This window comes from Oncorhynchus mykiss, chromosome 2 (genome assembly GCF_057628025.1).
Source record: "Oncorhynchus mykiss isolate SJ-2025 chromosome 2, ASM5762802v1, whole genome shotgun sequence".
NCBI lineage: Eukaryota > Metazoa > Chordata > Actinopteri > Salmoniformes > Salmonidae > Oncorhynchus > Oncorhynchus mykiss.
In genome coordinates this window covers 10,324,347-10,336,555 of record NC_143023.1, presented here as the reverse complement: position 1 = coordinate 10,336,555, position 12,209 = coordinate 10,324,347, and the positions used below count along the sequence as shown (strand labels likewise).

At 44.4% G+C, this 12,209-nt stretch overlaps 1 protein-coding gene across 2 annotated transcripts in view; it reads left to right on the top strand.

Moving 5' to 3' along the window:
• The window catches only part of LOC110506677 (complement C4), a 30,418-nt gene extending 20,111 nt beyond the window's left edge, over positions 1-10,307 (top strand). Inside the window, exons 17-41 of one of the 2 annotated variants that reach the window (XR_016483912.1) lie at positions 47-259; positions 447-558; positions 647-717; positions 838-977; positions 1,081-1,296; positions 1,409-1,469; positions 1,571-1,660; positions 1,741-1,947; positions 2,100-2,175; positions 2,319-2,511; positions 2,866-2,973; positions 3,184-3,346; positions 3,441-3,696; positions 5,445-5,603; positions 5,750-5,812; positions 5,886-5,976; positions 6,081-6,258; positions 6,650-6,740; positions 7,970-8,044; positions 8,134-8,233; positions 8,721-8,810; positions 9,091-9,186; positions 9,297-9,380; positions 9,526-9,658; positions 9,777-10,307. Coding sequence is in view for 1 of the 2 variants with exons in the window: in XM_090187710.1 (XP_090043836.1) it covers positions 47-259; positions 447-558; positions 647-717; positions 838-977; positions 1,081-1,296; positions 1,409-1,469; positions 1,571-1,660; positions 1,741-1,947; positions 2,100-2,175; positions 2,319-2,511; positions 2,866-2,973; positions 3,184-3,346; positions 3,441-3,652; positions 5,445-5,603; positions 5,750-5,812; positions 5,886-5,976; positions 6,081-6,258; positions 6,650-6,740; positions 7,970-8,044; positions 8,134-8,233; positions 8,721-8,810; positions 9,091-9,186; positions 9,297-9,380; positions 9,526-9,658; positions 9,777-9,918 (3,164 nt within the window). In the remaining variant the exon portion in view is untranslated. The remainder of the gene's footprint in view (positions 1-46; positions 260-446; positions 559-646; positions 718-837; positions 978-1,080; positions 1,297-1,408; positions 1,470-1,570; positions 1,661-1,740; positions 1,948-2,099; positions 2,176-2,318; positions 2,512-2,865; positions 2,974-3,183; positions 3,347-3,440; positions 3,697-5,444; positions 5,604-5,749; positions 5,813-5,885; positions 5,977-6,080; positions 6,259-6,649; positions 6,741-7,969; positions 8,045-8,133; positions 8,234-8,720; positions 8,811-9,090; positions 9,187-9,296; positions 9,381-9,525; positions 9,659-9,776) is intronic. The other variant, XM_090187710.1, reaches the window with a different exon arrangement.
• Positions 10,308-12,209: the final 1,902 nt, after the last annotated feature.

The following is a 12,209-nucleotide window of genomic DNA, read 5'->3' as shown; positions in this document are numbered from 1 at the left end:
ACGAACTAAAACCTTTTGTCACTACCTCACCATCTCCAACTCCCAGAATCCAGTTACTCAGACGCCAAGCTGCAGGAGTGTTGTTCTCATGGCTTGTCCCTGATCCCCATGCTGAGGACGTGTCAGCAGAGAGCCGAGAGAGTGGCACGAGCCAATAAGGACCGTGTCTGTGTCAAGGCCTTCCTGGACTGCTGCATAGAGGGAGAGAAGTTGAGGGAGAAGAAGAAACGAGACGACGCCCAGAGAGGACATGGCAGGAGTGAGGATGACTTGATTGTTGGGGATATTACCATTCTAACATGTATAACATGGTAACAAAATGATAACAGACACTATCCTTTAGACAGACATGTCTGACTTGTTATAACTTAAAAGGATTGGATGAGAATACGATCTTAAAAGGTTATATTATTGTGACACCTTTAGTCTACACTCTCTCCTCTCAGCTGCGAGTGCCACAGACATCGAAGACTTCTTTGACACAACCAATCAGCAAATACGCAGAAGTTTCCCCCCAAGCTTTGCATTCGCAGTGGTCGATATAAACGGCAAAGGAAGGTGAGAAATGGACATTTAGACACACAGTATATCGGCGCCATGTGTCTGAAACACTATTGTAATTTGTCTCTCTCTCTGTCTCCCTTAGTCATACTGTGGCTCTGCCTGATTCCATCACCACCTGGGAGATACAGGCTGTCAGCTTGTCTGCTTCTCATGGTAACATCTTCCTCCTCTATTGGTTCATATTCCTGTACCTAGACACGTTCTGTACCTAGACAGAACGTGTGGTGTCATTCTGGAGAGTAATGGACCTGTCTGTGTGTGTCCCTCCTGCAGGCATCTGTGTGGCAGAACCACATGAGTTCCGTGTGTTTAAGAAGGTTTTTGTCTCTCTGAGGCTGCCGTACTCAGTCAAAAGATTTGAGCAAATGTCTATTGCTCCTGTTGTCTACAACTATTGTGACGAGGCTGCACAGGTACAGTTGAATCACTTTCTGTAGTACTACAGTTGAACACTTCAGAAGCATATACAGAAATATGAAATGCCATACAGCTGATGGAGCACTTCCTCCTTCTCAGATTGCACTCCACATGGAGAGAAATGACAAGCTCTGTTCACCAGGCTCCAGTTCCATCAAAACCTATGTCAACATCACCGTGGAGGCCCACTCCTCCAAAGCAGTCACATTCTCTGCAGTACCCATGGAAACCGGCCCCATACCCATCAAAATACGCCTTTATGACATAGAGAATGAGGACGGCAGTGATGCTATTGAAAAGATTCTGAATGTTAGAGTAAGTATACAAAAAATATCGGGGAAAATTACTACTACAAAAAATTTGAACTGAAGATCCATTACTGTAAAGCTACTGCATTTATGTAATATAATAGTTTCTCATATTTTAGACGGAGGGAATAGAGAAGAGAGTGGAGGAAACTCATTTTGTTGACCTGAATGCCAATATTGGTGAGATTGCTAACAGAATATCTATGATGACAGCATTTTATTCACGTAATAGTTTATGGCATAAAAAGCACCAACCAGCTTCTCTCATTCTCTGTTGTCAGGGAAGAGTCGCCAATCTTTCACGTTTGATGGAAAGTTACCAGACAACACAGTCCCTGGCTCCAGCACCAATATCTTCGTCAAGATGGAAGGTCTGACTCATTTTACCCTCCAATCATTTCTCTTCACAACAATATTGTCAGTTTAATATCCAATCTCATCCATTCCCCAGGGGAGCTGTTTGGCAAGTCCACTTCCAAGACCCTGCTCTCTCCCGATGGGGTTAGCAGCTTGCTCAATGCTCCTCATGGATGTGCAGAGCAGACTATGAAACGTATGGCCCCCACAGCCCTGGCCCTCCGCTATCTGGACCTTAGCCAGCGCTGGTATGAGCTGCCCCCTGGCATCAGAGATACAGCTCTCCAGTTCACAGAGCAAGGTGTGGGAGAACTGTAATGAAGATGTTTTATTTTCATTTATAGTAAGAAACACAAAATACAATATCTCTCTCTGTCTCTCTCTCTTTCTCTCTCTCTCTCTCTCTCTCTCTCTCTCTCTCTCTCTCTCTCTCTCTCTCTCTCTCTCTGTCAGGCTATATGAGAATTTTGACTTTTAAAAAGGGTGATGGATCGTATGGAGCTTGGACGCACCATCCCACCAGTTACTGGTCAGTACATCTCTCTTTACGTTGCTTGTTTTTGTGGTACTGTAGTTTTCTGTCTGTCTGGAATAAAAGCCTGTAAACACTGCAACTCTCCAGGACTGGAGCTGGCCGATCCTATCACAGTGTTTGTTACCCTTCCTCTCTAGGCTGACGGGCCTTGTTGTGAAAGTGATGTCTCTGGTGGCAGAACGTCAGAATGCAGGCGGTGGAGAGAAGGGGAGATGGGCACAGGGTGTGTCTGAGCAGCATATCATTGATTCAGTCAGATACCTCCTGGTTAAACAGAAGGAGGATGGATCATTCTCGGACCCTAACCCAGTCATACACCGGGAAATGCAGGTAAAGGATTATTCAGAACACTAGTTTTAACATGAAGATCACTTCATTGGGCAGTTTCACACAAGGTCCAACCGAAATTTGACTTCCGCTTTTAACCCAACTCCTCCGAAAGACACACATAACATAGACAGGTTTTGGAGAGGTGTGGGAGGCTTCCACACTGGACGCCTGGGGAGCTGTTGTTGTGTGGGGGTTAAGTGCCTTGCTTAAAAGCACAACAGCAGGCAAAGGCATCTAGGATTTCATTCCAGCAACCCTCTGGTTGCCAACTCAGTCAGACGCAGGACTCGAACTGGCAACCCTCCTGTATTTTCTCTTTATCTGTTGAGTTGAGTTGTCTCTTTTTCTCTCTAGGGAGGCATTGGAGGGATAGAGGGAGATGTCGCCATGACTGCTTTCATAACTGTGGCTCTAAATCGCTCCCTCCCTTTCCTGACAGACAACAAGGAGCGTAGCGATACGGTAAGATAGGTGGACATATTTCCTTATTAACTCACAAGTGTTTAGTATAGTGTACTTTTTTATTGTGTTACCAATTAACCGACTTCAACCGAATCATCCGTCTAAATCAGCCGTCTCTATCCTGGAGAAGAAGAAAAACAGAGGCATCAAATGCTCCTATTTGTAACCAGAATGGCTAGCTGCTCTGTGTTTGTGTTTGTGTTTGTGTAGAAAGCCAATATCTCCAAAGCCACCGACTACCTGCTCTCACATGTTGAGGGGCTACAGAGGCCCTACGCTGTGGCCATAACAGCCTACTGTCTGTCAGTCTGTCTGACTGACCGGAAACAGGCTGAGCCTGCCTGGGAAAAACTCAAAGGACTGGCAACTGAAGGTATTGTCCTATTACACTCCTGTTATACGTCAGTATGGTGTGGGCTGATGGGGGATTGCTGCTGACATTGATATTCTTTGACTGCTCTTGACAGGGAAAGACAATTGCCGTGGGTGGTATGCTAACGCTGGCATGGTGAATGAGGAAAAGAAACATTATGTACCGACAACAGAGGCCATAACAGTAGAGACTACAGCCTATGCCCTGTTAACTGCAGTGGCTCATAAGGACGCAGAGTGGGCAGACTCTGCAGCCTGCTGGCTGACTTCACAGGAGAACTATGGAGGAGGTTTCAAGTCCACACAGGTGAGATATACTGTACTGATGGAGGAGACTTCAAGTCCACACAGGTGAGATATACTGTATTGATGGAGGAGACTTCAAGTCCTCATAGGTGAGATATACTGTATTGATGGAGGAGACTTCAAGTCCTCATAGGTGAGATATACTGTATTGCTGGAGGAGACTTCAAGTCCTCACAGGTGAGATATACTGTACTGATGGAGGAGACTTCAAGTCCTCACAGGTGAGATATACTGTACTGATGGAGGAGACTTCAAGTCCTCACGGGTGAGATATACTGTACTGATGGAGGAGACTTCAAGTCCTCACAGGTGAGATATACTGTATTGATGGAGGAGACTTCAAGTCCTCACAGGTGAGATATACTGTATTGATGGAGGAGACTTCAAGTCCTCACAGGTGAGATATACTGTATTGATGGAGGAGACTTCAAGTCCTCACAGGTGAGATATACTGTATTGATGGAGGAGACTTCAAGTCCTCACAGGTGAGATATACTGTACTGATGGAGGAGACTTCAAGTCCTCACAGGTGAGATATACTGTACTGATGGAGGAGACTTCAAGTCCTCACAGGTGAGATATACTGTATTGATGGAGGAGACTTCAAGTCCTCACAGGTGAGATATACTGTATTGATGGAGGAGACTTCAAGTCCTCACAGGTGAGATATACTGTACTGATGGAGGAGACTTCAAGTCCTCACAGGTGAGATATACTGTACTGATGGAGGAGACTTCAAGTCCTCACAGGTGAGATATACTGTACTGATGGAGGAGACTTCAAGTCCTCACAGGTGAGATATACTGTATTGATGGAGGAGACTTCAAGTCCTCATAGGTGAGATATACTCTACTGATGGAGGAGACTTCAAGTCCTCACAGGTGAGATATACTGTATTGATGGAGGAGACTTCAAGTCCTCACAGGTGAGATATACTGTACTGATGGAGGAGACTTCAAGTCCTCACAGGTGAGATATACTGTATTGATGGAGGAGACTTCAAGTCCTCACAGGTGAGATATACTGTATTGATGGAGGAGACTTCAAGTCCTCACAGGTGAGATATACTGTATTGATGGAGGAGACTTCAAGTCCTCACAGGTGAGATATACTGTACTGATGGAGGAGACTTCAAGTCCTCACAGGTGAGATATACTGTACTGATGGAGGAGACTTCAAGTCCTCACAGGTGAGATATACTGTACTGATGGAGGAGACTTCAAGTCCTCACAGGTGAGATATACTGTACTGATGGAGGAGACTTCAAGTCCTCACAGGTGAGATATACTGTACTGATGGAGGAGACTTCAAGTCCTCACAGGTGAGATATACTGTATTGATGGAGGAGAATTCAAGTCCTCACAGGTGAGATATACTGTATTGATGGAGGAGACTTCAAGTCCTCATAGGTGAGATATACTCTACTGATGGAGGAGACTTCAAGTCCTCACAGGTGAGATATACTGTATTGATGGAGGAGACTTCAAGTCCTCACAGGTGAGATATACTGTATTGATGGAGAGCCAAACAATGCCAAAACATGATGTGGCTGCTTCATTGCCTCCTAGTGCATGTAGTTTCCTTGTTCCTAGTTAGCATGTTTTGCTAATTTTCCACCTTCATATTCAGTCCAACAATACTGATATTCTACTGATACAGTGACCCAAGGGTGAGAGTCCCACTCATTGAGAGTCGATGGGCATTTTACATTCTACACCATTTGGTAGAAATAACATGCTAAATGTCTACCTTCAATTTGTATCCAGTCTATGCATTCATCTTAATGTCTTTAGGATACTATAGTGGCTTTGGAGGCTCTCTCTGAGTATGCACTGAACAGGCCCCAACCTCCCATCACAGAAGTGGAGGTACAGTTCACTATTCCAGGGAAGAGCGACATTCAGAAGCTGTCATTGGACAACAAGGGGGATAAAGTAGAAACGGAGCTGAAGGTATACCCACTCCAACACACACACACACACACACACACACACACACACACACACACACACACACACACACACACACACACACACACACACACACACACACACACACACACACGTAACTCTCTCTCTCTCTGTCTCTACTTGGCCAGAGACTGATTGGTAATCCTATCATTGACGTAGCCCTAACGGGACAGGGAAAAGCCAAGATGAAGGTGAGCGTCTTTCTCATCAAAATATATTTATTGATGTTCATTCAAACTGGTAATATATTGATCTGTCTGGCAGGTTACGAAAGCTTACCATCTACTGGACACTGCAGACGACTGTAACCTTCTGTCAATCACAGTCAAAGTAGAGGGGAGAGTAGAGTACACTGGTGAGCGTACAGCACTACTCTGATTCAGTGCTCCTTTTACTACAGGTTAGGATGTGTGTGACAGAGTTCCACGAGTACACTATGAAAACACTTTGTTTCATCAGCCCAGATTGTTGAAGACTACAACGACTATGAGGGTGACTATGGAGACGGAGAGAAAAGGGAGGAAGAGGATGTCCCCCGATCAGCGATTGAGTGGTTTGACGCTCGCAGCAGACACAGAAGAGATACTCAGCAAAGCCGGAATTCTGAAAACGATGTTGAATACGAAGTCTGTGTGAGGTATGTTAAACAGAGAGGTCTGTGTGAGGTCAGTTAAACAGAGAGGTCTGTGTGAGGTCAGTTAAACAGAGAGGTCTGTGTGAGATCAGTTAAACAGAGAGGTCTCTGTGAGGTCAGTTAAACAGAGAGGTCTGTGTGAGGTCAGTTAAACAGAGAGGTCTGTGTGAGGTCAGTTAAACAGAGAGGTCTGTGTGAGGTCAGTTAAACAGAGAGGTCTGTGTGAGGTCAGTTAAACAGAGAGGTCTGTGTGAGATCAGTTAAACAGAGAGGGAACTGATTCTGTCATGAATATACAAATAACAGAAGATTTATGACTGGGAGGAATATTTTGTGACGGCCTAGGCGATAGGGCAGTGGTTTTTCAGTAAGCTAACTAACTTATATTCTTTAGTCATAGTCTGACCAGGAATCTCACAGGAATGTCCATAGCCGACATCACACTGCTCAGTGGCTTTGAGGCACAGACAGACGACCTGGACAAGGTGAGTCTTCATCATCACATAGAGTCTATATAAACACGTTACCAACCCCTTCCCTTTACTTTTCTTTAGTAACCAATGTTCTGTCAGTCTCTCCCCTGATCTTCCTCTCTCCCTTCCCCCTTTTCATCCCCTGATCTTCCTCTCTCCCTTCCCCCTTTTCATCCCCTGATCTTCCTCTCTCTCTTCCCCCTTTTCATCCCCTGATCTTCCTCTCTCCCTTCCCCTTTTCATCCCCTGATCTTCCTCTCTCCCTTCCCCCTTTTCATCCCTCCATCATTCCTTCCTCTCTCCTTTCCCCCTTTTCATCCCTCCATCATTCCTTCCTCTCTCCTTCCCCCTTTTCATCCCTCGATCATTCCTTCCTCTCTCCTTCCCCCTTTTCATCCCTCGATCATTCCTTCCTCTCTCCTTTCCCCCTTTTCATCCCTCGATCATTCCTTCCTCTCTCCTTTCCCCCTTTTCATCCCTCGATCATTCCTTCCTCTCTCCTTTCCCCCTTTTCATCCCTCGATCATTTCTTCCTCTCTCCTTACCCCTTTTCATCCCTTGATCATTCTTTCCTCCCTCCTTCCCCCTTTTCATCCCTCCATCATTCCTTCCTCTCTCCTTTCCCCCTTTTCATCCCTCGATCATTCCTTCCTTTCTCCTTCCCCCTTTTCATCCCTCCATCATTCCTTCCTCTCTCCTTCCCCCTTTTCATCCCTCGATCATTCCTTCCTCTCTCCTTTCCCCCTTTTCATCCCTCGATCATTCCTTCCTCTCTCCTTTCCCCCTTTTCATCCCTCGATCATTCCTTCCTCTCTTCTTTCCCCCTTTTCATCCCTCGATCATTTCTTCCTCTCTCCTTACCCCTTTTCATCCCTTGATCATTCTTTCCTCCCTCCTTCCCCCTTTTCATCCCTCCATCATTCCTTCCTCTCTCCTTTCCCCCTTTTCATCCCTCGATCATTCCTTCCTTTCTCCTTCCCCCTTTTCATCCCTCCATCATTCCTTCCTCTCTCCTTTCCCCCTTTCCATCCCTCGATCATTTCTTCCTCTCTCCTTTCCCCCTTTTCATCCCTCGATCATTCTTTCCTCCCTCCTTCCCCCTTTTATCTCTCCATCATTCCTTCCTCTCTCCCTTCCCCCTTTTCATTCCTCGATCATTCCTTCCTCTCTCCTTTCCCCCTTTTCATCCCTCGATCATTCCTTCCTCCCTTCCTCTTTCTCTAACTGTTGTCTCTCCACAGCTAAAGAACCCTGATGAACAATACATCTCTCACTACGAGGTCTCACATGGCAAAGTGCTGTTGTACTTTAATGAGGTGAGACTCACACAGACACAAATACACAAGCAACTCGGTGGAACAGTGTGAAATCGAAAATCCCAAAGGTTTTTTCTGTCTCTGTCCAGATTGAGGAAAGGGAGTGTGTAACGTTTAGGGCTGTGCAGACAGTAACTATAGGTTTACTGCAGCCTGCTCCGGCCACATTCTATGACTACTATGAACCAGGTATACAAGGCTTTCTTTTCACATTTATTCTGTACTTTTTTTTGTTACCTTGATAGATTTTTTTGTATCTGTCAAATAGTCTTCTGAATATATTAGCCATCACTAAAAAATAATGCATAATTTGACTATCTCTCCCCATCTGCCACTGTCTCTCTCTCTTCCTCCTGGTCTGTCTGTCTTTGCTAACATACACCTTCCTCCCTCCCCTCTCTCTCTCGCTCTCTCTCTCTCTCTCCTACTCTCTCTCTCTCTCGCTCTCTGTCTCTATCCTCTCTCCCTCCTCTCCCTCTCTCTCTCCCTCTGTCCCTTCCTTCCTCCCCTCTTTTTCTCCTCTATCTCTCTTTCTCTCTCGCACACACACACACACACACACACACACACACACACACACACACACACACACACACACACACACACACACACACACACACACACACACACACACACACACACACACACACACACACACACACACACACTATCACAGACAGAAAGTGTACTACTTTCTATGCTGCACCAAAAAGAAGCAAGATGGTTTCAACATTGTGTTCAGGGGATGTGTGCCAGTGTTCAGAGAGTAAGTTATTATTTCTATCACTATCGCCAACATTCTCTCAGTTACCATTTTGAAGAATTCTCTCACTGTTATGGCACCAGACCTGGGTTCTAATAGTGTGGAGAATTTGATTGAGCCTGCCTGTAGGGCCTTAAAGGCGGGATTTGACCATTTTGGGACTATTCCATTGGTTCTGGTTTCATTGGTTAGGGTCTGTATGACACTAAAGAAAGTCCCATTGGTTCTGGTTTCATTGGTTAGGGTCTGTATGACACTAAAGAAAGTCCCATTGGTTTTTTAGGGCCCTGCCACAAAGAGAAGGACACTTTTGGACCACTGAAGCTAGAGAAGAAAGATCGTTTTGAACATGCTTGCTATTCCCCCACTGTGGATTACGGTCAGTAGACAATTTAGCTATGAGTATGACACAGGTCAATAATTTAACAGTTACAGTATGGGACAAATAAGGTGAAGCTAGTAATTGATTTTAAATCTGGTTTGTTTTAGGTTTCATTGTCCAAGTCATCAGTATGTCTGTGAAGAGTAACTTTGAACTCTACACAACTAATGTGACGAAGGTACTCCGAGCCAGTAAGTGATAAAACCATTATTCCAATCCTGACTTGAGATCTCTGTCTGTGACTAGAATGTTCATGAAGACGTAACCATAGATAGTACATGTACTTCTTTCTACGGTCATGGTAACTATGGTAACTCTGTGCCCTCTTTCTGCCAGCCGGAGATGTGAAGCTGGAGGAGAGCAAAGTGCGAGTGTTCGCCAAGAGGCTCCAGTGTAAAGGACAGCTAGAGACAGGGAAGACATACCTCATCATGGGCAAAGATGGCTCCACCACCGACTCGAATGGCCAGTAAGTTCTGGCTATGATGTCATAAGACAACTGAAGATGTTTTTACCCCTAAGGTCTTACTCTGTGAGAATTGGACTTCCCTGGTAAATGTCTCACCATTTCTCTGTTTGACTTTTAGGATGCAATACCTTTTGGAATCAAATACCTGGATTGAACAAGTGCCCAATGAGAAAAAGTGCCAAGGATCAAAGAACAGGCCTACATGCAAAAAATTTAAAGACTTTGTATCTGAGTACATGTTGAATGGCTGCACCCAGTAACTGGTTCACTGACATGTTAACATGCGTACTCAACACATCATCTAGAAAATTAAATGTTTTTATCGAGTCATGTAATTTAAAGACTTTGTATCTGAGTACATGTTGAATGGCTGCACCCAGTAACTGGTTCACTGACATGTTAACATGCATACTCAACACATCATCTAGAAAATGAAATGTTTTTATCGAGTCATGTAATTTAAAGACTTTGTATCTGAGTACATGTTGAATGGCTGCACCCAGTAACTGGTTCACTGACATGTTAACATGCATACTCAACACATCATCTAGAAAATTAAATGTTTTTATCGAGTCATATAATTTAGTGTTTGTAACATCCACTTTCAATACTTATCAAGATCAATAAAATGGCATTTTAACCACAACATGTAATTCAGTCTTTGACCAACTTTACCAACAATATGAAGGAAATGAGAAACATAAAACATCCATAATGTTTACAGGTTTATTTAATAATTGTGTTTAAGCACATGGCAATAAATACAAGGAACATACACTGACGATATTTTTTTATTTATTTTGTTTCACCTTTATTTAACCAGGTAGGCTAGTTGAGATCACCTTTATTTAACCAGGTGGCCAGTTGATAACACCTTTATTTAACCAGGTAGGCCAGTTGAGATCACCTTTATTTAACCAGGTAGGCCAGTTGAGATCACCTTTATTTAACCAGCTAGGCCAGTTGAGATCACCTTTATTTAACCAGGTAGGCCAGTTGAGAACACCTTTATTTAACCAGGTGGCCAGTTGAGAACACCTTTATTTAACCAGCTAGGCCAGTTGAGATCACCTTTATTTAACCAGGTAGGCCAGTTGAGATCACCTTTATTTAACCAGCTAGGCCAGTTGAGAACACCTTTATTTAACCAGGAAGGCCAGTTGAGAACAAGTTCTCATTTACAACTGCAACTTGGCCAAGATAAAGCAAAGCAGTGAAACAAAAACAACAACACAGAGTTACACATAAACAAACGTACAGTCAATAACACAATAGAAAATCTGTATACAGTATGTGCATATTAAGTAAGGAGGTAAGGCAATAAATCGGCCAAAAGTGGCGAAGTAATTACAATTTAGCAATTTACACTGGAGTGATATATGTGCAGATGAGGATGTGCAAGTAGAAATATTGGTGTGCAAAAGAGCAGAAAAACAAAAAACAAATATGGGGATGAGGTAGTTGGTTGGATGGGCTATTTACAGATGGGCTGTGTACAGCTGCAGCAATCGGTAAGCTGCTCTGACAGCTGACGCTTAAAGTTAGTGAGGTAGATATAAGTTTCCAACTTCAGTGATTTTGCAATTCATTTCCGTCAATAGCAGCAGAGAACTGGAAGGAAAGGCCGTCAAAGTAGGTGCTGGCTTTGGGGATGACCAGTGAAATATACCTGCTGGAGCGCATGTCACGGGGGAGTGTTGCTATGGTGACCAGTGAGCTGAGATAAGGCGGAACTTTACCTGCAAAGACTTACAGATGACCTGGAGCCAGTGGGTTTGGCAACGAATATGTAGCGAGGACCAGCCAACGAGAGCACACAGGTCACAGTGGTGGGTAGTATATGGGGCTTTGGTGACAAAACGGATGGCACTGTGATAGACTACATCCAATTTGCTGAGTAGAGTGTTGGAGGCTATTTTGTAAATGCCGAAGTCAAGGATCGGTAGGATAGTCAGTTTTACGAGGGTATGTTTGGCAGCATGAGTGAAGGAGGCTTTGTTGCGAAAAAGGAAGCCGATTCTAGATTTAACTTTGGATGGTAGATGCTTAATATGAGTCTGGAAGGAGAGTTTACAGTCTAACCAGACACCTAGGTATTTATAGTTGTCCACATATTCTAAGTCAGAACCGTCCAGAGCAGTGATGCTAGTCGGGTGGGTGGGTGAGGGCAGTGATTGGTTGAAGAGCATGCATTTGGTTTTTACTAGCATCTAAGAGCAGTTGGAGGCCACGGAAGGAGTGTTGTATGGCATTGAAGCTTGTTTGGAGGTTTGTTAACAGTGTCCAAAGAAGGGCCAGATGTATACAGAATGGTGTCGTCTGCGTAGAGGTGGATCAAAGAATCACCCACAGCAAGAGCGACATCATTGATATATACAGAGAAATTAGTCGGCCCGAGAATTGAACCCTGTGCCACCCTGCCAGAGGTCTGGACAACAGGCCCTCCAATTTGACACACTGAACTCTATCTGAGAAGTAGTTAGTGAACCAGGTGAGGCAGTCATTAGAGAAACCAAGGCTGTTGAGTCTGCCGATAAGAATACGGTGATTG